Raw genomic sequence first — 25,040 nt, 5'->3', positions numbered from 1 at the left:
AACAAAATCGTTGTATTGGTAAAAGTATTTTACTTTTAATTGGAAAAGAAACCTTTTATGGCAAGAATATACAACATTTAGCACTACAGGGATATTTAATTTCAGAAAAATGTGCTTGGTTTTTTACATTTATTAAAAAAAAATAAACAGTATGTTAGAAAAACACTTTTTTTATTGTATTTAACGCTTCTCCACTAGCTTCTGCATCATACGGTACGTCACCGGTCACTTCCGAATACCCCAGGCTGGACGGTTCCAGATGGAGGCTTCGACTTGCGATAGCAGTGTAACACGATGGTCACGTTTAAGGCCTCAGGACAGTCTTGGAGGAGTTGGCCATTGATTCGGGAAGGGTGGTCGACGTTTCCCGGCTGGAAAGTAAAGTGCCTGAACGGGGAGTTCCCGATCCTGGAAGCGCATCCGGAACATGGAGTTGATGAGGCCCTCGGAACGGAGTTCGATTTTGAGCACGTATTCCTACTTCGAGAATGACACAGATTTTTTTTGGCTCACTGTCCAGATTCATTCGGCTGAAGCTGCGTCGTCGCGACGTGAGTGTTTGTGGGCAGGAAGTTGCTAAAAGAGATGGAAAGTAAGTGAAGTTGGCTAGCCACTGCACACATTCTCAATGCTCACCGGTGCTGTAAACCGCCGGCACCGAGTGCAACATCTGCGCTGACCACCTCCGATTATGTAGCTTTTCGTCGTCCTCCTCTTCGTCGGAGGCCCATCGTGAAAATAAACTTTCGCGTACTTGTCCAAAAACCGGAAGTTAATCTTCTTCAACGCAATCTCGTTGTTCACGCAACGCTTCGGCAGCGCCATCTCCTCGATGATCTCGCCCCAGTCCTCACGCGAATTGACCCGGGCCACCACCACCGGTGCGAATCCACATTCCTACCTCTCATCCTACAAAAACAAACAAAATCAATCACAAACCCCACAAAACACCCAAGCTTCCTTCTTACGCATTCCGGCCGTGGAACAGCTGCAGTTCCTGCAGGAAGCTGGCCTTGTCTTTTTCGAGCACTCGACCTCGTCCCACTCCTGCACCACCCTCCTTCGAAGGCGTTCCGCTGCTGCTGTTTGGCTCACGAAGCTTTCCGCGTCCGAGTCCTGGCTGCTGCCGCGGTCGGCTTTGCTTTGCGTCCTAGACTCACCAGCACCACCGGACCCACCAAAGTGTTTGTTTACATTTGCGACTTATGCGTACACGCCCCGTAAAAAAAAATCCGACTTTTCGCATAACTAAGTCGGGTCTAGTCGGGTGGTTTCAGCCGATTCGTTGGCCAACGAATCGGCCGACCGGGCAACAGATTTCTGTGTAATCTCTACATAAGCGTCTGGTGGTAAATCGGTTGTCGAAATCGGTCGACGAAATCGGTTACAAAAACAACCGATTTTTTACCGATTTATTCTGTGAATAAAATAAAATCTGACTCAACCCAATTTAATCGGTCTATTCGTAGGCCGATTAAAAATCTTACTCCTGACGAATCCCGACTAAATCGGCTAACTGGTTGGTTGTTTTTGATTACCCGATTTCGAAGGGTGTTTCGTTAGGTCGAGAACTGTCAAATTTTTTACGGGGCGGTTACACGAGAACGTCAAAATGAAAGAAATTTTACAGTCGAATTAAAAGTAAAAACTTTTAAATCAGTGACCAATGAGATTTTCAAAAACTGTAGCAGTAAAAGTTTTCATTTTCAAAACAAGAAAAAAAACTTTTAATGTAGCAAATTTTATCAACTTTTTAATTCAAAAGTAAGTTACTTTTGACATTACCATAATATTTTTTTGTGTGTAGGGCTTTAGTACCCAATTGCTGCTCAGTAAGGTGAGGAAGGCAGAAATTAAACAACACCCTTTCCCATCTCGGGACGTGCTGTTCAAGTATCTAAAGTCCATCGTCGCTATGGTTATCCGCTGCACCTCTTCTGCAACAAAAGTCACAGGCGAGAAAGATAACAAAAGGATAAGTCATAAACATGTGTTCATGTTTAGTTGAAATATTTGCCCGCCGGATTTTCTCACTCTGAACGAATGCCGAAAGTTTTCGGTGATTTTTTGAAGATTTCGGCATCATCATAAATTTTGTCATTCTCCTCGGATAGTGGTAGCTCGGCGCTTGATTCGTTTTTTTCACGAACTGACAGTGATGTGCCGAGTTTTCTACGTCGTCTGCGGATTCCTCTGAATTCTCCAGTATTTGAATCCACAAAGTTGGGTTCAGTCTTTTTCCTTGGTTCGATGGATTTTTTGAAATCTATTTCATCGACGATGATTCAGAGGGTCTTTCCGCGTATCGGTTTCTTCAGTTCGCGCCTTTACAAATGCCTCTTGTGCCTCGGAAACCGTTGGCAGGGTATAGTCGATTGTCATGCTGTGTCGGTCTTCGTTTGATCTACAAGTGGATCAATTTCCGCCTTTACTTGTATCAAATTAATTTTTGACTCAAAGCCTTTCATCGTAAAGGTGACCACTGATCACTGCTGAATCCGTACTGGATAATGATCTTGCTGATCGAAAGAAGCCCTCGCATGTTTTACACTGGCTCTCCTCCGGTAGATATGGTAAACATTCTTCACGGCGATGTAGTTAACCAAGCTATGGGCGATTATTTCAACGCTCCCGCGTAGGTGTTTGTCGTTATGGTATTTTTTATTGTGGCATCCGGATGTGGAACGGAAGGAAACCGCGTTGTACCAAATCTGAAGAGAAACTTTTATTTCTGACTGGACTGTTGGGTTGCCACAACTGAATGGTAAAAAGTGTGAAGCTAGCGAACGATGTTTGCTTCGATTGGATTCGCTAAAGGTTGCTGGGTCTAGGGTGGTGCAACATTTGATATAAGGATAACTTGGATAATTCGGATACCAACAAACAAAACAACGTTCTTTTTACGTTTTTACTCACCTTTTAATGCCAGTTTTAAAAGAACAAAAGCTTCACATTGTTTATCTCATTGTATGTTTGTTGTTTTTTTTGTTATTAATTTTCTGCTTTCATTTTTCTTAATTTTCATTTCATCTCGCTTTATGTTTCTTTTGTTTTAATTTAATCGATACAGCTCCAGAGAGGGGTTTATAATGGGGGGAGAGATTAGCAACGAATATTTTCTGTTGTTTAAGTTTTCCTTTGTTTTACAATTCGTTCTGTCGCGACACACATTTTTCTTTTCTTTGCTAATTCCACACTCGACAAGGTGTTGGGAAAACGGGGAAACTGAGTCTGATGGAATGCAAACTTTTTTTTCATGTGCAAGCTAGAAACGCGGAAATGAAAACTTGTATGGGCTCTCTCTCTTTCTCTTTCTAAGGACGATAAGAAGAAAAAAACAGGTGTGTAACTTCGATAGCAGCAGTAAAGAATAGTGTGTAGGTGTTTATGTTTATTGTTTCCTCTCTCTTTTCATCAGCAGTAAGTTTACTAATTAAGGGAATCTTCTTAATCCGGTCCAGCAAGCCCTTCCTACCACGTTTCCATACTTGTGGCCAATTTTAGTGAGTTTATCATATTTGTTTTCTTTCTAAAAGTGCTCTCACGTAACGTTCCTTGTTCTTTATTCAGCAGAACCACGTAACAAAACGCAAAAAAAAAGAAACAAAAATAGAGTAATTAGCAACAATAGTGTCGTAGCGATAGTGAGTAGTAATAGAGTGTGGTGTGATAGTAAGTTCCTGTCTACCCTTTGCCGGCCATTGGCCGGAGACTTGCGCGGGGAACTTGCTGGTTTGGTGTAGGTTGTAGGAGGTGGTGGTGGTGACGAGGACGACGACGACAACGCAAACATTGGATTTTCATTTTGTTCAAGGTATTCTTCTTCTTCTGTTTTCTTTTTCTCTGAGAGCAGCACTAATAGCGAAGCGCTCGTAATTTTATTCTTCTTCTTTGCTTCTTCTCGGCGGACACGGAAACCCGCTCTCGCTCCCTTTCTCTCTCTCTCTCTTCCTCGGATTCAGATTCGCGACACAGCGGCTTAAGGCCACTAGAAGCAGCTGCCTTCCGGTGGCTGTGTTAACTTTAGGTTCTCCTTTAACGTCATAATCCGGCGAATCTCCTGCAGAATTGTCTTAATGGTGTAGTCACGATTCCAGCGGTTCAGCACGGGGACCATCCTGTTGTCGACCTGGAAGGCAGAACGGAATCAAATTTAGTCCTAATCTTTTCGCATTAGTAGATAATCGTAAACATACCACTCCGTTTTGATTATTGATACAGTTGATGTTGATTTTGGAGAGAAACTTGAGCGTCGGAGGATCGTCCGGGTAACGCTCGCCGCACTCGACCTTCAACGAGTACATGCGGTTCTCGAACGGTGTCTGCGAAAGACAAGAAGACAAAATCATGAAACTACAGTTCAAAGACTTGATGGCGTAAGACTCACCCGAGGGGGGCCAATGATCATGCCGGTCCAGTGCGTCAGCGTCATGTCGTCGTCCTTTTCGAGACCCCACGAGATGGTGCCGTCGCCGACGCCCTTCTGGCCGGCCTCCAGCTCCTCCAGGAGCCGGAAGTTACGGGGGACCACTGCAAGGAGGAAAGAGAAAAAAGAGGAGATTAAAAATGGCTGTCTTTTTGAACAACCAAACAAACGACGTTTTGTAATCCAATCGGAAGGGAGGTATCAAAATAACTTCAAATCATTCAAGAGATGCTTGGATGAGATGCAGTGTATTCAACGGTCTCATGCGTAATCAGGTATAGAGCAACAAACTGCATGTTTGGTAAATCTGCAAATTCAAGTATTGGACTAACATTCCTTCCTTTTGTTAAACTGCAGGCTTCTTGGGAGGGCACCGATATTGACCTAAAAAGTACTTATCTTCAGGGGTCGAGGGTAAACAAAATTATGACTGCAATTGAAATTTTCATTACATTTTCATTTCCGTACAATACATTCTATAACACTTATTTAGGCAATTTAAGCAAAAATAGACTTTTTAATCTCTAAAAAAAAAAAAATTCGAGACCGCACGTTGGTTAAAATCGTAAAAGTTCATTGATATACAGTAGTTGTTCGGTAACTGGGCATTGTTTAACTGGACTGCTTTTTAACTGGGCGCTCGATAACTCGATTTTAACCATCTCCACCGCAGAGATCTCATTGCGTGGCAAACCTATCGGTTGGATCCCCAGTTTTAGCTTTGCTCCGTAGCTAATACACGTTTCCGCACCGCTGGGAGCTAATTTGGCTACTGAATCTAGCCCACCGCGGGGATCTAATTTATTCATTTTCCAATTTTAGCCGTTTTGTTGACCAATCTCAATGAAACTATGTTCTAGTATGATAGAACATGCTTCCAGTTGCATTATATGTCCTAATTGTTTGCTTACATCTATAAAATATCATTTTCAAATTTTTAAAAGAGTTCATCCGATTTGCTCTCGACATGTTTGCACCCCAACATTCGCACCGCGGGTAGCAAAGCTAAAGCTAAATTAGCCTTCGAGTTCATTCAGCGAAGAAAAAGTTCATCGGGGATCCGTCGAGTAGCCAAGATAGGTGCTCGAGAAGTCCCCGAGCTGCCGGTGGCTAATTTTTTCAGTGATTTTTAGAATTATTTGTATTTGTTTTGGTTGAAGATGCATTTATTTTGATTATCAAATTTTAATAAATATTAAAGAAATGAGTTATTTGGTTCAAAACGACTTTATTTAATTGAAAAATTGTGGAATTTTTATTTATTTTGGTATTTTTAAATAAAAAATAATCAGCCACCTATGTTTAATATAAGCAAACCATCACAAAAAATTTAAACATGAATGTTCAAAATTTAAAAATTACTTAAAACCGATTTGAACATTTTTAAATTATTTATTAAAATTTAAATATAGGGTAGGGAGTAAAATAAAAATACGAATACATTTTTTATTATTATTTTTTTTTCATTTGATTTAAAAATATTTTGAATAGTAGTACCGTAAAGGCAAAACTCCATATAAAAAATGGTCAGGGAAAGGGCAACGAAAAGATTTTTCTTAAGCGGTACGCAACTAAAAAGTAACAAAAACGAAAAGTGGCGTTTGACGTTTCTTCGCACGGTGCTTGTTTGCAATATGAATCTAAGAATTGGAATTTTCCTTTTTGAATGCGACTGAAAATCACAAACGTATTAATAATCTTGTATACGATATAATAATATTGAAAATCCCCGCCGAATCTCAAAATGCAGAATTTTGAAATTAAAAGGACAGATATAGTTTTATGGTCGAAATGGAGTAAAAAAAGAAGTTGTCTTTATAGCTGTCGGCAGACATGTCGGCCACTATTGCTAGTACCAACCAGCAACCTCTGGGTTGTGAGTCCAGTGCGCTGTCCAATTGATCCACACGGACGGGATCGAAATGAAGTAAACCAGAGTGAAAAAAAAACTTGACAATTATCATACAAATATCTATTTTCTGACTGAAAAACTCAATAAAAAAAATCTTAAATTTGGAAATTCAAAATTGAAAATATGCAGAATTTAATAATAATTTCAATATTAAAGTATTTATAAATTCAAGAGCTCAACAATTTATAAAAAAAAACAGAAATTACAAGTCGAAATTCCAAAAGCTTAAAACTCTGAAATTTAGAAATTCGAAAATAAAAATTTAAGAAAAAAACCGTGAAAAAAACACTATTTTTATCAAAAATACCAAAAATTGAATTCAAAATCAGGAATTTGAAAAATTTAAGAAATTAAGAATTTAAAAATCTGGGAAATTAAGAATTCAAGAATTTAAGAATTTAAGAATTTAGGAATTTAGGAATTTAGGAATATAGGAATTTAAGAATTTAAGATCAGGATTGCATGTTTTAGAATCCGTATTGGCTTATTTAAAATGTTTTGCTTGAATTTTGCTTTTTATTCAATACAAATGACTTGTCTCTTGCATGTCCAGCAGTTGATCGACAATGCGTTGACCAAAATTAATCAAACACAGCCCCAATCTGACCTCAAAAACTAAACTGCATCACCCCAGATTGCCAAAAGGTGGCCAAAAGTCATTTTTCATGCGTAAACTTGCAGCACAGGAGGGAAAATATCTCCAAACTCGAAGAATTGAAATCGAAAAATCAATCATCACTCCTAATGTAAACATTTACTGACGTGAGCAGGATGAACTCTTTGTTTACAAACTCACATTGGCCTAATTACATTGTTTTGCTTGAAAAAACCATTCGTCAGACGATTTGCTCCCGGTAGATCCCGGAGCTAACCTGAGTTTTGTTTAGATTCGGATGAACACGGATGAACAAGAACCTAAATTAGCTCTCGCACAAGTACCGCGGTGGGCTTGACGCGGGTGCCAAATTAGCTTTGCAACGCAATTAGGTCCCTGCGGTGGAGATGCCCTTAAAAGGCAGACAAACGTCAAAAACAAAAACAAACCAAAATGACCGAGGGGTCATAGGATGCAACAATCATGTGTAATAAATAAAACTTTTTTCATGTTTTTGTGAAATTTCAAGTCACAATTCAAATCAAATCAAATCAAATTATTCGCTCTACAGCATTGCCTTGGCGTTCTCGATTGCGAGATTCCTACTCGAAACTAGGTGTCCGAAGGCTTGATTGTTGAGGCAATTGCAAACCTCTTTTTACACCTTAGCTCCCATCCACCCCGGGATTCGAACTGACGACCTTTGGATTGTTAGTCCAACTGCCTACCAGCGACTCCACCGAGACAGGACCCAGGGAGACGACTCCTGCACCTGGACTGAGCTAACGACCTAACCTTTTTTTTTAGGTTACTTCCCGTCCGACGGAAGGCGTGATCAGACAAATCTCGTCTCGAAAAATGCCACCGGGACCGTCTGGGATCGAACCCAGGCCGACTGGGTGGGAGGCAATCACGCTTACCCCTACACCACGGTCCCAAGTCACAATTCAAGGAAACTTGAAAAAATGGCTTTGAACACAAATTTAAGTTACTTTTATTTTTATATTTTCGCAATTCGCAATTTTCAGTGTAAGAACGGGCCTTAACCGATCTTATGCACCAGGTTCCCGACGAACACGCACTGCCCTTACACCTACATCTCACCCTTGCTCTGAGTCAGTACGAGCAACACGCTAGAACACGCTTTGAGTGTTCGTGCCAGGCATGCACACCTTCTTTTCCGGTTACGCATTTTAACTCGGCCGGGGGTGGTACATTACGTAGGGTTTGATGTAAGTATAAGCGCCTAACCATCTATAGTGTGCCTATTAACTTTCATTAAAGCAAAAACTGTTTTATTTTTAGTTTGAATTCAAAAACTAATTGTTATTTTACTGTGTATTGTTTTCTCCTGAAATCTTTACTAGTGTTGAGGCGTGTTTATATGTTGCTATTTCTTTTGTCGCGGTGTTTTGTTACAATTTTTGGTCCTAAGCATGTTATAAAAGTTTACCAAAAATACAATAGTAATATTTGTGTTAATCCTTCAACCATTCCATAAATTGAGTAAGGGCTCAAACCTCACTTGTTTAAAAAAAAAAGGGTGAAGATTGAAAACAATAGACAGTAAAAGAGAATTTATTTTATAAAAATCAAGAATCAATAGTAAGAGAATGATGAGCGTATTTTAAAGAATTAAAATGAGAAGCTAGATGTATTAGATGTAAAATTAGACAATAGTTAATAAATAGAGATACAAAACAAGCTTAGATTAAAGTAATGATAATTTATAGTACAGATAAAGAATTATTCAAATAAATAAATTCGCAATAAAATCAAAAAAGATTAGACAAATGATAAATAGACTTGAAATTGCTAGTACATTAAGGAAAAGTATATTTTTAGGAATTGAGAATCAGTAGAGCAAAATAAAAATAGGAGATAGGTGGTAGCTGAGAATGAAGAGAAGAGTAACCCCGTTCTCCGATGCTCAGGTACATCCACAGCAGTTGACTCAACATACTGCGAATCAAAACAATACCGTCTACAATCACAAATTACTTCCCTTGCCCACATTGTCGCGCCCCTTTCTTTTAGCCGTCTCGACTCTGACCCGCGGTGGTCAAAGGTTTACGATCCGTTTCCACAGGCCACCAACTAGGTCATCATGAAAACCAAGCCAACGTGGAGGTAAGAAAATAGGACACTCGCAAGGAACCAGAGCTATACTGTTCTGATCAAGATAATTCGGATGATCTAACAGAACTACGGATGTAGTTAGTTACGCTCCTTCCAGGATGTTCCTTACGTGGACGTCAACCGAAGAGCACGCAACAAGGTTGCATGCTCTTAGGTATCAATCCTTGGCCTGCTATTTTTCACTCCTGTTAGTTGTGGTTTTATGTGAAATAAAATAGTTTAGCCTAGTTTACCTCAATCTTTTAAAAGGCAGTTTTTTTAGTAATGCCTTGTTGGAAACGCTAGTAAATAACAGTAATAAACCTCTTGTAGTAGTTTGATAGACTAGTATTATAATCAGTCAATAATGTATGTAAGTTGATTGAATGTTGCTTGTTAAGAAAGATCTCCGAAAAATGTTTTAATTAAGGACAAAAAATCTACAGTTCTAGTTTTTTTTATTAGGTCCTATAAACATATGAAAGACAATAGTTTATTGGTCCTTTAAAAAAAACTCTGGAGTTCTTTTTTTCGAGCTTTCATAAAATTGCTTTTTAAATTTTGTTTTTTTTATTAAGGCTGGTACAAATTTTATTTAAAGTTTTTGTCTCCCCCCCCTTCAAAGTTGGTCCGAAAAGTCAGGGGGCAAAAATTTTTTTTTTTCAAAAATCTTCAGAATTTCAATGGAAATTGAAGTGAAATTAGCTGAAATCAATTGAGAATGCATTCCCCTGCGTTTAGAATCATTTTTAGCATGTTTGGGTTGATTTAAAAATCCTTTGAATTTTTGAAAATTGTCGATGTTTATAATCGCAAAAAAAAATTTTTCGCTGATATTTTTGTTTTCGTCAAATCTTAAATTTTTTTAAAACTAATGATTGCAAAACAACTGAACTAGTGTAAAATGCATTTTAAAACACTTTTTCCATGCAAATGTAGAAACTATGGCTTGTTATTTCAATATTTGTATTTTTTTTATTTTTTGCCCCCCCCTCGACCCCGGCCAGAGCCGAGGGACAAAAACTTTGAAAAATATTTGCATCGGCCTAAGTATTATAATATAATTAGACTTAAAAAGAAATTTGACATTCTTTTTGAAAAAGAACATCAGATTCATTCACACCTCTCTTCAATCAAAATACAAAATAAAATCTTTCGCACCCGTCGTGAGGATTGCATCGATTAGCCGAACATCCGACACACACGGAATGACTTTTGCGAACAAAAAAAAAAAACGACGAAGGCAATGACGACGGAAAAAGGAAAGGACAGAAACAGCAACAACAACTCTCAAATTCCAAAGTTGGCTAAGCAAATGTGACTTTTTTGGCCAATTTCCGTAGTAATTGTTCATAACAAGAAACCTCCGGTAATCGGTTCCGCCGGATCTCCGGAATCTGACTCCGTCTGTCAAAATGTACAACTCCCCCACCCACCAATCCCCCTTCCCAGTTCAACCCAGTGCGTGTGTTACGCCGACCTTTCAGCTGTCATTCGGTCATCCAATTTTCTAACCCCCAGCTTTCCCTTCCCCACAGAAAAAAAAACTTACCGACGCCGGAGGACATGTTCGCCGTCGGGTTTCTGCGGCCGCCGGAACTGCTAGTGCTGAGGATCCCACCCGTTTAGGAGACTTTTTTGGGGCCTTTTCCACACACACAGACACGGGGGGGCACGCACCCTCACACACACACCGATAATGCCGCAGAGCGCAAGAGGAAGAAAAATTCGCTTGTGTGGCTGCCTCGAGGAGGAAAAGCTCGGAATCGATCCTTTTGGAAACTTCCGGCGCGACTTGGGGAGGGCACTTCTGTCCCACGCGTAATGCGCACACACACTTGGAACCTGGCTGCAGCGGGAGAGCTGCCGAAGGGGAACCGACGTTGGCCAACACAGAGGTTTCCTCTTCCTGGGGCGCAAGGCTCGTCGTCGATGGACCGCCGTGACTAAACTTTTTCTGCGGTTTTCTTCTTCTTTTTTCGCTTGCTCGCTCGGGTTTGACTTTTGTGCCTTTTTTGCGCGGAGTGCTGTCAGTTGAGGCGTCAAGTGATGGACGCGTTGTCGAGTGACAGTCGAGCGAGGGGCTTTTGTGAGGGTGAAATCGGCAAATCAGGGTACTAAATGGAAAGGTTGGGACCATTTTGCAAATTTAGGAGAGAATGTTGTTTTGCAGTTTATTAATTCAAGTATGTAGATTTTTACTTGTAGTTATTGTTTTTCAAATTGATGTTGCTTTCTTTTGGTTCATCAAACTTTGCTCACTTTCGGCTTGTTTGTTTCAACATCAAATAATACAGTTATTGATCACAAGATTGATCAGCTTACTCAATAGTTTCAGTGCGTAGGGAAAGTTTCTTGACAAGCACCTCAAGTGCCTCATCAACCAGCTGTGGATGGGTAACAACCAGCTCCTTCCAGCCACGAGTCTTCGTTAGCCCCATTGGCCCTGTCCATATGAACGCCAGCGCTCGATGCTTCAGTTCAAGATCCCCACACGTTGCTCCCAGCTTGAGTGCGTCCGCGACATTGTCCAGCGAAAGCGACTCCAGAATCGCGTCCTGACAGAGCCGCATGAGCGATCCGATGTTGTATCGGAAGCCAGCTGAAAACAAGCCGAACTTCATACCGTCCAAATCGGACACTTGGTCGGTGTAGATGTATCGCAGAAACTCGGCAAACACTGCCGGCTCCATGTCGTCCACTTTGAAACGCTTGCCCCGACCCTGGAACATGTCCGCAAACACGGTGCTTCGAGCGGCCAGAATGCCCTTGTACGCCGTAAACTTGCGATTTCCGACCACCAGCTCGACGTCGCCAAATTCCGTGTTCAGCAGCTTTTCCATGTCCGAGTTTAGGTTGGCGCTTGCCACGTGGAACTTTTGAATGTCTTTGTTGGAGATTTAAGCTGTCCACTTGTCTGTGGTAGATTAGTAAACAAGAAGAAATGAGTAAACGCCCTTTAGCGTGTAGCTCAACTCCTGTCAGATATTTTCACTCTCGAATTAAACTTTGACAAACGTACACGCGGTTTTTATTTCTACTGCCGCTCCACCTTTTACAGGTTATGGGCCTGTTCGAACGCGTTTGTTCGAGTTAAAAAAGTTTTCGCCGCGAGTTTTTCGGAAGTTTCGCGATCGAAATGTCCACGGGCGGGGACGGAGCTGCTGCTCCCGGGCGCGCTGCCACAAAGCAAACCCTGTCGAATCTGCCGCCGATGGAGCTCCTGATGGGCCGTGAAAACTGGCCGGATTGGAAGTTTGCTGTGCAGACGATGTTGGAGGTTGAAGGCCTTTGGGACGCAGTTGAACCGGCAGCAGGCGCCGTGGTCGACCTGGTGATGGACATGTTGGCCAAGGGGCGGATCATCCTCATGGTCCACAAATCGAACTTTCACCACCTCAGGGGGGTGCAAACGGCGAAGGAAGCTTGGACGAAGCTCGAAAATGTCTTCGAGGATTCCGGATTGACTCGACGGATGGCGCTAATCAACAAACTGACGTCGACGAGGCTGGACAACAGCGAGTCGATGCAAGCGTTTGTGTCCGACATCCTGGAGGCCGCACACCAGTTGCGCGGAATCGGCTTTGACGTGACGGACGAGTGGGTCGGATCGTTCCTGCTCAACGGATTGCCAGCATCGTATCGTCCAATGATTATGGCCTTGGAAAATTGCGGCCAAGCAATCACAGGGGATCTAATCAAGACGAAGCTGCTGCAGGAGGTGTCTGTTCCGTCGGAGGGGGCCGCGTTCGCAAGCAACAAGGCGCACAAGAAGTCGACGAAAAGCCACCAGAGCAATCCACCCAGCAGTCACCCGAGCACATCCAAAGGACCGAAATGTCGGCGCTGCCACAACTACGGTCACATCGCTCGTGATTGCAAGATGAAGGAGCCGAAGAAGGACGGAAGTGCTTGGTGCACCGTGTTGTCGGCACTCAACGAAGAGGATGACAACTGGTACTTTGACTCCGGCGCATCGAACCATTTTTCGAAGTCGGACGCGATGCTGGAGGATCTTCAGCAGTATGGAGGCACCGTGGTTGCAGCCAACAGAGGGGCGATGAAGGTCGTGGCGAAGGGGCGGATGCAGCTCACCCCGAAAAGTTGCCCGGATTCCCCGATCGTCGTGAATGACGTGCAAGTCATCCCGGAGCTGTCATCGAACCTGCTGTCAGTCAACCAGATCGTGAAGCGAGGCTGCACGGTAATCTTCAACTCCGCTGGAGTGAAGGTGCTGAACTCGGACGGTGACGTCATGGCAACTGGAACTCGTTACCGGGAACTGTTCAAGCTCGATCTGCGATCGCAGGAAACGAAGAGCGCACTCGCTTGCTCGTCTGCGGTTGGTCTCGAGGTCTGGCACCAGCGCCTGGGACACCTGAATTTGCCGAGCGTTCGAAAGCTAGCCAGTGGACTCGCCAACGGGATCAAGATCGTCGGAGCCGACAAGGAGGACTGCAAGGTGTGCCCGATGGGGAAGCACACACGACAGCCGTTCAACAAGAAGGGTTCGCGCGCTACCGGGATGCTCGATGTGGTTCACACCGACATCTGCGGACCGTTCGAAGTACCATCTATGGCTGGAAGCAGATACTACATCCTGTTCGTGGACGACCGTTCCCGGAAGATGTGGGTGTTCTTCCTGAAGACGAAGTCGGAGGAGGAAGTCTTGAGAACCTTCAAGGAGTTCCACCTGATGGTCGAACGCCAGTCCGAGCGCAAGCTGAAGGTGCTGCGAAGTGACAACGGGAAGGAGTACGTGAACAACGGTATGAGAAGCTACTTGAAACAGCACGGCATCGTGCACCAGACGACGAACCCCTACACTCCAGAACAAAACGGCATGTCCGAGCGCGGAAACCGCTCAATTGTTGAGCGCGCTCGATGTCTACTGTTCGGAGCTGGACTGGAGAAGAAGTTCTGGGCGGAGGCCGTGGGCACAGCTGTTTACCTTCTCAACCGGTCTCCCACGCAAGGTCACGAATCGACGCCGGAAGAGGTTTGGACACGCAAGAAGCCGGATTTGTCGCACCTGAGAATCTTCGGCACCAAAGCGATGGTCCAAATCCCCAAACAGAAGCGACGGAAGCTGGACCCGAAGTCGCACGAGTGCATTTTTGTCGGCTACGACGAACACGTGAAAGGGTATCGGTTCTACGACCCGCAGTCACGGAAAGTCTTCAGCAGCCGCGAGGTCCGCTTCATCAACGAAGGCGTACTGGAGAAGCAGGAGGATCAACGTCAAGAGCATGTGGTGCGGCTGGACATCGAACCGTACGTGCCGCCGACAGCAAGTGGTTCGCTGAATCGCTTCGTGGAAATCGACGACGCCGCCGAGAACGAGCTGGAGAATCCCGACACGGACCGTGTCCCGGATGTCGACAACAGCGAGGACGAGTTTCTCGGGTTCGAAGAAACAGCTGGCTCAGTGACCGACGTGACCTCCGTGCTCCCACCGCAATCATCTTCAAATCCTCCGTTGTCACCGGAGTTGAGGCGCAGCGGTCGGGAGCACAAACTTCCAGGCAAGTACGATGATTTCCATGTTTCGCTCAGAGGTTTGCCGCGTCCCAATCCCTTACAGGAGGTCGAATCAACCGATACCAGCGACGACGACGCCAGCGAGGACAACTCGTCGGAGGAATCCGATGACCCGGTCCCGCCGAGTCGCGACACGAGCTGCGTGGTGGCCACAGCCAGGAGTCTGGCAGTCGACGGCGATCCCTTGTCCCACAAGGATGCGCTATCTCGAGAGGACTCTGCAAGCTGGAAGAAGGCCATGTTCGACGAGTACGAGGCGCTGATGGCGAACGACACCTGGACGCTGACGGAACTACCGAAGGGCAGAAAGGCCATCAAGTGTCGGTGGGTCTTCAAGACCAAGCACGACGCGAGTGGCAATGTAGATCGGCACAAGGCGCGATTGGTTGTGAAAGGATTTTCGCAGCGAAAGGGGGAAGACTATGACGAAACCTACTCGCCAGTCGTACGTCACAGTTCCCTGCGATATCTGTTCGCGCTCTCCGCCAGATATGACTTGTCGATGGACCAGATGGACGCCACAACCGCCTTCCTGCAGAGCGAGTTGGAAGAGGAAATTTTCATGGAGCAGCCACCCTGTTTCGAGGACCCGACCAGACGCAACCTGGTCTGCCGCTTGAACAAAGCGCTCTACGGATTGAAGCAGTCAAGTCGAGTGTGGAACGGAAAGTTGGACGCCGCACTGAAACGTTTTGGTCTGCATTCCTCGAAGTACGACCCGTGCCTGTACAACCGGATCGCCGACGGAAAGATACTGTTCGTCGCAATCTACGTTGACGACGTTGTGATCGTTTCCAATGACGAAGGGGTGAAGAACGAGATCAAGGCCAAGCTGAGCAGCACATTCCGGATGAAGGACTTGGGACCTGTCAGCAGCTGCCTGGGCATCCGCGTCACCCGCGGACAAGGCTGTGTCGCGCTAGACCAGCAAGCATACATTGAATCGATGCTTACCCGGTTCAACATGCAGAACGCCAAGCCCGTGTCGACACCATCGAACCCGTGCGTGAAGCTGATCAAGGAGATGGCGCCGAAAACGGCGGACGAGGCGGAGAAGATGAAACGAGTTCCCTACCCCGAAGCCGTAGGAAGTCTGATGTACCTGGCCACCTGTACCCGGCCGGACATCATGCACGCAGTGAACCAACTGAGTCGTTTCAACGCAAATCCTGGGCCGAAGCACTGGGAAGCAGTCAAACACCTGTTCCGGTACCTACGAGGCACGTGCGGGTTTAAGCTGCGTTACAGGAAGCACGGCAACACAGAGCTAGTCGGGTACGCCGACGCAAGCTGGGCATCGGATTTGGACGACCGGAAGTCAACAAGTGGCTACATCTTCATGCTGCAAGGAGGTGCAGTTGCTTGAGCTGCAAACGACAGCCGACTGTCGCGCTGTCAACCTGTGAAGCCGAGTATATGGCTCTGGCTGCCACTGTTCAGGAAGCTTCGTGGTGGCACGGATTGTTGGCTCAACTGGGACGAAAGCAACCGATCGAGCTACGCTGCGATAACCAGAGCGCCATCTGCATCGCCAAGAATGGAGGTTACACGCCGCGTACCAAGCATATCGACATTCGTCACCATTATATCCGTGACGCCCTCGACAAGAAGATCGTGAAGCTGACCTACGTCAGCACGGACGAGCAGACGGCGGACGGCCTGACAAAGTCTCTGGAACGGATCAAGCTGGAGCGCAACCGATCAGCGATGGGAATCAGCGGATCAGCTTAAGGAGGTGTGTTGGAGATTTAAGCTGTCCACTTGTCTGTGGTAGATTAGTAAACAAGAAGAAATGAGTAAACGCCCTTTAGCGTGTAGCTCAACTCCTGTCAGATATTTTCACTCTCGAATTAAACTTTGACAAACGTACACGCGGTTTTTATTTCTACTGCCGCTCCACCTTTTACAGTCTTCGCTGCTGCTCGTTTCTCGTTTCTCTTCAACGTCTCGGATTGCCACTCTGCATGAAATAACGAGTTTATCGTCTCGGTTCTTTACACACGTTACAAGACTCGTCTGTTTCCGGAAAATTTGCACCTCATCAGAGTCCGGTGTGAATTCAAGAAGTTTGCCTCCAACATAAATCTTCTGGTGGTTCCCATACATCGTACAGTCGAATTCAACTTCCATCCTCTCTGAGCACTCCGTCACGGGTAGAAGGTACAGCGATATAACTTCGTCACGTGCTGGGTCGCGTGTAACCACCTCATCGTCGTCAGATGTATCCGTGTCAACGTCCTCGGATGAATCCTGGACTTCATCAATAAGGAATACCAGCTTCCACTTGGTGGAACCAGGCTCGCTAGGGAATTCGGGAGAATACGCGATCCTTCGTTGGTTTCGGTTTGCAACCCAGACACTGAAGTCGTCGATGACCCAGGTGAACTGTGCCTCCGGAAATCCGAACGTGATCCATTTGTAGCTCGTGTCCCGGATGACGGAAGTGGTTGGCCTGGAATTGGTTGAGTAATTATTTTACTTCGATAGAAATGACGGAATATCTTTACGAACTTTCTCTGTCCGCTGGACACCGACGATTTCTTTGACCGCTTTGGCATAACGAAACAGATGCTTTTTAAACTTTTTCAACAATTTCAACAAAATATGAGTGCTTGTTTTCGCGCCAAACCAAATAAGAGATGTGAGCCGTGATTAATGCCAAATGTGTGCACGGAAAATATCCAGCAATCAAGGAATTCTGGTAGCGTTCTTTTATTACGTAACGCAGAAAATCGGATTTTTAGACCCCCAACAATATTTCCATACAAATTTTAAATGAAATTGTAACGAAAGTAACATGGCCTCCGACCCCCCTCTTCCCCAACTGTGTTAAGTAATAAAAGAACGCTCCCTTGTAACCAGGCCCGTGATACCGACGTACACTGAAAGAATTCACAAATGTTTGGTGGCGCTGTTCCGGGAATAACATTTCAGAGGGTTAAAAACAATCATTCAATCAAATCTAAATTGCGAATTGCGAACATGGAGTTAAACTTTCTGTCAAGCTGCTGTGAAGTTTACCATGACAGCTGCGAAAGTTTCACGCCGTGACATATCAATAAATTAAAAAGAGAGATGTGAGCCGGTAACATGGAGTGAAACTTTTGCAGCTGTCATGGTAAACTTCACAGCAGCTTAACAGCAAGTTGAATTCCATGTTGCTCTTTTAATTTCTCGATATGGATAGCAGTACACTCGAACCCCGATGGTTTAACACCAACTGTTGTCAAACGAACGGGGTCACTTTTTAGTTTGACACCCCTTTTACACGGAGTTCACACGCACTACCAAACGTTTGTTTTGATAGTGTGCGTGAGCGCCGTATAAAAAGTGACAGTTCGTCACTTTTTAGTTTGACTTTGACCAACCAACGGGGTACAAACTAAAAAAGTGTCAAACGAAAAAGTTACCAACCACCGGGGGTTGAGTGTAGAGAACCTGATCAGCGAACCGCCGGCGGGCTGCCCTGTCAATAGAGTTATCTACGTGCGCATGTGTTGCGTGTACGTACACGAAAAAAAGTGAGGTTAAAATTGGTACCGTCCAGCAAAACAAATGGCGTGCTAGTGTGCGTGAGACAAGGCGTGAGAGCGGGCTTAGATAACTCTATGTGGGTATGTTCCATGTTGCACTTTTAATTTCTCGATTACTCGATTGCCTCCGTTTGACAGTTCTTTAATCAGAAATGAATAAATCGGGCATCAGTCAGATTTGAGTAAATTTCACTATGAATTCAACGAACGGGGATGAAAATTTTAAAACCATTAGGCTTAGTTTAATTCAAACTTTTATTTTATTGATCGATTTGAAAATACGATAAGAGAATTTCGTCAGCCTTTCAGAAAATATAAAGTGCCTCGCTGGCCAGCCCTGGAAGCGATTGTTGCAGCTCATCCCAACCACGCACCTCTGGCATTTCAATCGACTCGTTGCATATGAACGCCAGCGTTTTATGCTTCATTTCGTGTGCCTCGCAATTTGCGCCCGTTTTAAGCGCTTCCACAACCGTGTCCGCGGAAAGTCCAGCCAGGATCGCGTCCTGGCAAAGTTGCTTGAGCGATCCGATGTTGAACCGGTGGGCGGCTGCAAACAGAGGAAACTTCAATACACCCAGATCGGACACCTGGTCGGTGTAAATGTATCGGAGAACTTCTTCAAACATGCTAGGTTCCATGTCGTCGATTTGGTAGCGATTGCCCTGCCCCTCGAACATGTCCGCAAACACGGAGCTACGGGCGGCCAGGATGCCCTTGTACGCCGTAAACGTGCGATTTCCGACCACCAGCTCGACGTCGCCAAAGTTGTCCATTTGCAGAAGCTTCCCCATGTCGGCGTGTAGTTTGGCGTTTGCCACGTGGAATTTCTGAATATCAGCGCTGTTGCTTTGAACGTTTTTCCTCAAAATTTCCTCAATAACCACTTCACATGAAATAGTGAGCTCGTTCCCGCGTATCTTAGCCTCTTCAACCAAGCGGTAGACGTTGTACAGATTTTTGCATCCCTGGAACTCATCTGCGTCCGGCGTAAATTTCAGCGTGAATCCTCCCGTCACAAGCACCCGGCAGTTGCCGTACACCTTGAAGTAGAACTGAACCTGCATGTTCTCTGGGCATTCCACCGGGTCAAGGAACAGCGACGTTTGCCGATCGTCAATCCGGAACACCATCCTCCACTTGGTGGCGCTTGGCCCGGCCGGGAATTCCGGTGAGTACGCGATCTTGACCTTACGCCGCTTAACGCTCGCAATCCAGATGCTGAAGTTTTCGATGACCCAACTGAAGTGTATCTCCGGAAAACCAAGCTGCGTCCATTTGAGGTACGAGTTCCGGGTGACGGATGTGGTTGGCCTGGGACGGAACGTCGTTTTTTATGAAGTTAATGGAGTTTAGTGCACAATGTTTACATACCCTCTTGGTTCACGGGACTTCGGAGTATTCTCAGACTTTCGTGACATGACGACGGCTGGAACAGATTCTTTATCGGTCCGGAAATTTGTCAAAATTATTTTGGTATGTTTTTGCCCGCAAAAAGGCCAAGTGTCGAAATAGGAGATGTATGACGATTTTGACGTTTCGCAGTTCAACCTGCAGTTCAACGAACACGGCTAACATCTTCAAATTACGTTGGCGTTGGCGCGTAAAACGGTAAACAAGTCGAACCCTGTTCCGTTAGTAATCTTCGTTCGAGAGGTTCAAGAGTAAAAAGCCGTTAGTATTTTAAAATTTACTAATTTTAATGCTAATCCATTTTTTTTTGCTTGCAGTGCAGTCGTCATGGAATCCGTCGAAGTTGACCTGTACAACCATTGGTCCATGCTCGAATATCCGGAGATTCGTTTCACCTGGGTCATCAGTAACTTCAGCGAGTGGATTGCAACCATCAAACGGCAAAAGGAGTGGGTCGCATATTCGCCGCTCTTTCCGCGCGAACCGTGCCCTACAAAGTGGAAGCTGATGTTCCGGATCGAGAGGGAACGCGACGGCGATGAAAAGATTTCGCTTTTCCTTTGCCCGTTGATGGGACCGAGTAATTTGGAGGTTTTCTTCCATTTCATGTTCTATGACAATCTGTACGTGCCACGTATGGCAGAATTGGACTTGTCTTTTACGCCAACGGATAAGCTTCTTGGCTACGAGGGCTTCTACGATCTGCCAAAGCTGCTCGCAGATAACGAACCACGAGGAAATACGGTAAAGTTTGCCTGTATTGTGACGATCATGGAAAAGCTTAGATCGCTAGACAATTGCGAAAAAGTGCAAAAGCTGCACGTGGCCAACGCCAAGCTGAACGCCGACATGGAAAAGCTGCTGTACATGGATAAGTTTGGCGACGTGGAGCTGGTGGTCGGAAATCGTACGTTTACGACGTACAAGGGCATTCTGGCTGCCCGCAGCACCGTGTTTGCGAACATGTTCCAGGGGCAGGCTAAGCGCTTCACCGTCGACGACGTGGAACCGGAAGTGTTCCAAGAAGTGCTTCGTTACATTTACACCGACCAGGTGTCTGATCTGGGAAGTATGAAGTTCAAGCTAATGGGCGCCGCTCACCGGTACAACATCGCCTCATTGATAGAACTTTGCAAGCAGGCGTTCTTAGTGGGGGAGCTTTCGCTGGACACATTTGCGGATGCGCTGATAGCGGGGTCGATCTATGAAGTACCTGCAGTCAAGATATACGCTTTGTGCTACATTGAAGAAGGACCGGTTGGGTTTACGCAGACCCGTGGCTGGAAGGAGCTGGTCGAAGCGCACCCAAGCTTGGCCAACGAGGTGGTCGAGTTGCTGCTCATGCTGGCAAGTGATCTGAATAAGAAGTACAGTTTCAGCTAGAATCAGTTCAGATGAAATGAATTGCTGATTGATATCCAAACCTGTTTTCTACTCTTAAGAATGAAGTGAAATTACCATGAATTCGAAAATATGATATGATGGTAAAACAACAATAAAAAAAGTTGATTTACAGATTGCTTGGCCAATTTTTGCTAGCTTTTGTAAAAAATGTTTTGAAATTCTCTATTTAAAGCTTAAAGTGAAAAAGAAATACCTGCAAGCCACTCCAAACTGCTTTAAACCTTGAGCCAATATATTTAAAATATAAATAAAAAGTTTTTTCGCTGAAATAAAAGTAATTGAATTAAAACTTAAATTTTCTCAATTTAATCCACTGTGCAAAACCGCTCGCAATAGCACGTGAAACACGTCAAAACAGTGAAAATCACCACCAGGGCCAACACGTGGGTGCCGGTCTTGTTTGTAAACATCTCATCGGAACGCAAAACCGGTGAAACGGATTTCTCGACTATTTGCAGTGATTTCGGTGTAAATTTGTAAGGTAATTAAAAGTGGCTGTTGAATTGAGCAGATTACCTTAAAAAAGGTTCAGTGTTAATGGTACAAGGATAACCATCATGACGAAGAACTTTAGATACTTGAATAGCACGTTCCGGGATGAGAAAGGATGTTTCATCTTTAGGCGTTTCCAATTCGTCTAAGACGAAGTTCTTCGTCAAAATAAAATGTATCTACAATTCCCCAGATGTACGACGACGCCGGTTCCGACTCGGACGACGGGTTCGACCTGCGCCAGGAGATTGCCCGGTCGGCCTTCGCCGACATGTGCCACGACTGGGAGCGCAACCAAAAGTACGACCAAGCCCTGCAGCTGACCATCGGCCGGTTGCACGCCGCTGGACGGGAAGCTCACGTGCTGGACATTGGCACGGGCAGCGGTCTGCTGTCGATGATGGCCGTCCGGGCGGGAGCGGACTCGGTGGTGGCCTGCGAGGCGTTCCGACCGATGGCCGACTGTGCCGAGCGGGTCATGGCGGCGAATGGGTTTGGCAGGATTCGGTTGGTGAAGAAGCGGTCAACCGAGGTGCGGGTCGGTCCTGGATTGGATATGGAGCGAAAGGCAAACGTGCTGGTAACGGAGCTGTTCGATACGGAGTTGATTGGGGAGGGTGCAATTGCGACTTACAGGCATGCGTTGGAGCACTTGCTGGAACCGGGGTGCTTGACGATTCCGCACTCTGCCACGGTGTATGCTCAGTTGGTGGAGTGTCCGCTGGCTGTTAGTTGGCAGGTTCCAAAGGTCTTGAGCAACGCCGATGGTGATGTTCTGTTGAGGACGCCTGAAGACGTTGTCGATTGTCGAGGATCTTCAGCGGTTTTCGACGTTCAGTTGAGTCAACTGCCGGAAACGAGCTTCAACGCGCTGTCGGAACCGGTTCCGGTGTTTGGGTTTGAGTGGTCTAACCGGGAAGAACTCGAGGTGAAACGGCATTCAAGAAAACCGGTTGAAATCATTCGAGGGGGAGTCCCGCAAGCCGTATTCATGTGGTGGGACCTTAAGATGGATCTGGAAGGCACCGTGATGCTTAGTTGTGCGCCGTTCTGGGCCCATCCTGATTTCAGCAGCTTGAAAGAGTCCAACAAGAACCCCAAAATCCCTGAGCAAAACCTGATTCCGTGGCGTGACCATTGGATGCAAGCGATCTACTTCCTTCCCTACACCAAGAATACCTTGAACCCAGGTCAACGTGTCAACCTAGATTCCTTCCACGACGAGTTCTCCCTCTGGTTTGGCCTAGAATCCCCAAATCTGACACCAACTCACTGCTCGTGTGGATTCCACATCGCTTACTCACGGTCCCGAATTGGTCAACTCAACGATGGTCTGCGCAACAAGCGAACCCTGAACTATCTCGAGCAAATCTTGGACAAATCTTCCACCGTACTCGTCATCGGCGATGGCTCGCTACTGGGACTGGCCATCGGTGCACTTGGCGTGTCCCACGTTTACCTTCTGGAGCCGGGACAACTGTCCCGAACCTGCATGGAAAGCTACATCCGGTTCAACGGCCTCAAAAACGTCTCGATTCTGTCCGACCTTGCAGAACTTGATGCGTCCCAGCGTGCAGCGATAAGTCACGTGTACGGTGAACCCTACTTTGGATCCGCTATTCTACCCTGGGAGAATGCAATCCAATTTGGTGCGCTGGCTAAGCAAATTCGACCACTTTTACCACCGGAAGTGACGTTCGTCCCGCACTCGTTTAGCTTGCACGCCGTTCCGGTGGAATTCCTCGATCTACATAAAATCAACGCGCCACTTGGAACCTGCGAGGGATTCGATCTAAGTGCGATGGATCGGATGATTGAGGTAAATCCCTTCAAGATATCCCAAGTCACTCAATTCTTACTCAAAGCATTTTCCAGGAACATTCCAACGAAACCGACAGCCCCGTGGAGGCGCAACCCCTCTGGGAATATCCGTGCTTTGCCCTTGGTTCCCCAACTAAGCTACTCTCGCTCCCCCTTTCCCAAGACCTCCCGGAGACCCAGCTTTGGCAAGGCGAGTTCCAGCTGACCCAAACCCCCGAAAAGTGCAACGGAATTGCCGTCTGGGCCGATTGGCACATGGACGGTTCGGGCAGTCCCAAAACGACCATTTCGACGGGACCGTTGGACGATATCGTGGAGAGTGAACGGCCAATCCGGTGGAATGCCAACTGGCGGCAGGGAGTGCATTTGGTGAAGAAGCCCCCGCGGGATGGGATCGTCAAGTGGAGCGTGAAATTTAACGGACAGTTGAGGGCGTGCTATTTTCAGTTTGAATAAAGTTGGTTGGAAAAGGTTAAAGTAATGTGGCTTATTTTATGTTGGTTTGGCAAGGCATATTCGGTAAATATTAATGTTTCAATCCTTCAATCCTCATATTTATGTAAAGTTTGAATAGAAAACCCGACAACTGACCGGAGCCGACAAGGATTGAACCCAGGACAACTGGGGTGAGAGCAATCACGCTTACCAGTACACAACCGACCCCGGCAGCGATCCCAAATTCGAGATGTGCAACATGGAGTTAAACTTTCTGTCAAGCGACTGTGAAATTTACCTTGAAAACTGTAAAAGTTTAACTCCATGTTACCTGCTCACATCTATTTTTCAATGTATCAATAAAATTTTATTTTTCTTCATTTTAGAATTTCGAAATCATAGAATTTTTAAACTTCACTTTAACTTTAATTTGGGTTTTACAATTGTTTAAATAATTGCGAACTGTTTTATAAATCATGATTTTTTTTCTGCCAATAAAAAAAATGTCTTATTACTTTACTTCATTTTGAGCAAAAAACAAAAATCATCCTTTTGATTTTTGGACTTAAAGGCATTCTGCTTTTTTGAGGTTTAGTATTATGAGGCATTTCTGGAATATCAAATACAACATTATTTAAACATTTTGTTATTGCCAGTCACATTCGAAAAAGCAAATCCGAATTACTTGATTGTTTTATTAAAAAACATTGCAAACAAGAACAGGCTATTAGGATATTAGGAAAAGGTCCGAAGAATTTTATTTAACTAATGATATCGCAAATAAGAAACAAAAAATGTATACTGTATTTATCATTATTAATTTAAAACCAGAACCAGACTGTATAGAACATTAACCTTACTTAGTAGGGGAAATTCTCGGGAAAACTTTTGATAGCAACTTGCTTGCTCACTTTCTATTGAGTTGATTATCACTCACTTTCTGTTGAAAACGCTTTTTATGAGCTGTAATTTAATGTCAAAGTGCTGTTATGGCAACATTAGAGGAACGCTGTAATTAGATGCTGTTCCCCTACCTCTAATGCGTTTTCTTTAAACAAGAGAAGAAAAAAACTTTTGATTGTGCGAATTTTCGCAACTTTTTATTGCAAAAGTAAGTTACTTTCGACTTTACAGTTATGAGCCAATACCTTGGCCAATACCCACCTTCCAAGAAAAGGGGTCAAGAAATTGCTTTACGAACAGCAGAACAAAGGAGAGGGAACGATTTCTTCACCCTCTCTGGCTTACTTTCACTGTCGCTGCTGTCGATTTGAAATTTTTCTCGACTGATTTCTTCCGAAGTGCGTATAACGCTCATATAAAGTACATACAGTGTTGTTTGCGCATGCA

The 25,040-nt window shown here is 45.1% G+C and overlaps 5 protein-coding genes across 5 annotated transcripts; 2 read left to right on the top strand and 3 right to left on the bottom strand.

The window, feature by feature from the left end:
• Nucleotides 1-2,897: 2,897 nt before the first annotated feature.
• Nucleotides 2,898-11,028, bottom strand: LOC6047554 (ubiquitin-conjugating enzyme E2 variant 2). Its single transcript, XM_001864564.2, has 4 exons — nt 10,604-11,028; nt 4,388-4,530; nt 4,197-4,322; nt 2,898-4,129 (listed from the first exon to the last, which is right to left on the bottom strand). Exons 1-4 carry the CDS (start codon nt 10,617-10,619, stop codon nt 3,989-3,991), a joined length of 426 nt encoding a protein of 141 aa, XP_001864599.1. The 5' UTR covers nt 10,620-11,028; the 3' UTR covers nt 2,898-3,988.
• A 344-nt stretch (nt 11,029-11,372) lies between these two features.
• Nucleotides 11,373-11,894, bottom strand: LOC119769306 (speckle-type POZ protein-like). The gene has a single exon (XM_038261287.1). It carries the CDS (start codon nt 11,892-11,894, stop codon nt 11,373-11,375), a length of 522 nt encoding a protein of 173 aa, XP_038117215.1.
• Nucleotides 11,895-18,430: 6,536 nt separating this feature from the next.
• Nucleotides 18,431-19,565, bottom strand: LOC119770068 (protein roadkill-like). The gene is made up of 2 exons (XM_038264255.1): nt 19,500-19,565; nt 18,431-19,439 (listed from the first exon to the last, which is right to left on the bottom strand). The coding sequence occupies exons 1-2, from the start codon at nt 19,544-19,546 to the stop codon at nt 18,431-18,433; spliced, it is 1,056 nt and encodes a 351-aa protein (XP_038120183.1). The 5' UTR covers nt 19,547-19,565.
• Nucleotides 19,566-19,865: 300 nt separating this feature from the next.
• Nucleotides 19,866-20,921, top strand: LOC119769305 (speckle-type POZ protein-like A). Its single transcript, XM_038261286.1, has one exon. It carries the CDS (start codon nt 19,866-19,868, stop codon nt 20,919-20,921), a length of 1,056 nt encoding a protein of 351 aa, XP_038117214.1.
• Nucleotides 20,922-21,299: 378 nt separating this feature from the next.
• Nucleotides 21,300-23,720, top strand: LOC6047555 (protein arginine N-methyltransferase 7). Its single transcript, XM_038265371.1, has 3 exons — nt 21,300-21,423; nt 21,628-23,253; nt 23,310-23,720. The coding sequence occupies exons 2-3, from the start codon at nt 21,628-21,630 to the stop codon at nt 23,709-23,711; spliced, it is 2,028 nt and encodes a 675-aa protein (XP_038121299.1). The 5' UTR covers nt 21,300-21,423; the 3' UTR covers nt 23,712-23,720.
• Nucleotides 23,721-25,040: the final 1,320 nt, after the last annotated feature.

This window comes from Culex quinquefasciatus, chromosome 3 (genome assembly GCF_015732765.1).
Source record: "Culex quinquefasciatus strain JHB chromosome 3, VPISU_Cqui_1.0_pri_paternal, whole genome shotgun sequence".
NCBI classification, from domain to species: Eukaryota; Metazoa; Arthropoda; class Insecta; order Diptera; family Culicidae; genus Culex; species Culex quinquefasciatus.
Note: the sequence above shows the minus strand (reverse complement) of the source record. Positions and strands in the feature narration are given on the sequence as shown.

What these genes read in the sequence shown, in the direction of transcription:
- LOC6047555 (XM_038265371.1), top strand. Translation starts at nt 21,628, where the DNA reads ATGTACGACGACGCCGGTTCCGACTCGGACGACGGGTTCGACCTGCGC. An exon ending in CGATGGATCGGATGATTGAG is followed by an intron (nt 23,254 to 23,309) that starts GTAAATCCCTTC and finishes AGCATTTTCCAG; the next exon opens with GAACATTCCAACGAAACCGA.
- LOC6047554 (XM_001864564.2), bottom strand. An exon ending in TGATCATTGGCCCCCCTCGG is followed by an intron (nt 4,323 to 4,387) that starts GTGAGTCTTACG and finishes TGTCTTTCGCAG; the next exon opens with ACACCGTTCGAGAACCGCAT. An exon ending in TCAATAATCAAAACGGAGTG is followed by an intron (nt 4,130 to 4,196) that starts GTATGTTTACGA and finishes TCTGCCTTCCAG; the next exon opens with GTCGACAACAGGATGGTCCC.
- LOC119769305 (XM_038261286.1), top strand. Translation starts at nt 19,866, where the DNA reads ATGGAATCCGTCGAAGTTGACCTGTACAACCATTGGTCCATGCTCGAA.
- LOC119770068 (XM_038264255.1), bottom strand. Translation starts at nt 19,546, where the DNA reads ATGTCACGAAAGTCTGAGAATACTCCGAAGTCCCGTGAACCAAGAGG. An exon ending in AAGTCCCGTGAACCAAGAGG is followed by an intron (nt 19,440 to 19,499) that starts GTATGTAAACAT and finishes GTTCCGTCCCAG; the next exon opens with GCCAACCACATCCGTCACCC.
- LOC119769306 (XM_038261287.1), bottom strand. Translation starts at nt 11,894, where the DNA reads ATGGAAAAGCTGCTGAACACGGAATTTGGCGACGTCGAGCTGGTGGTC.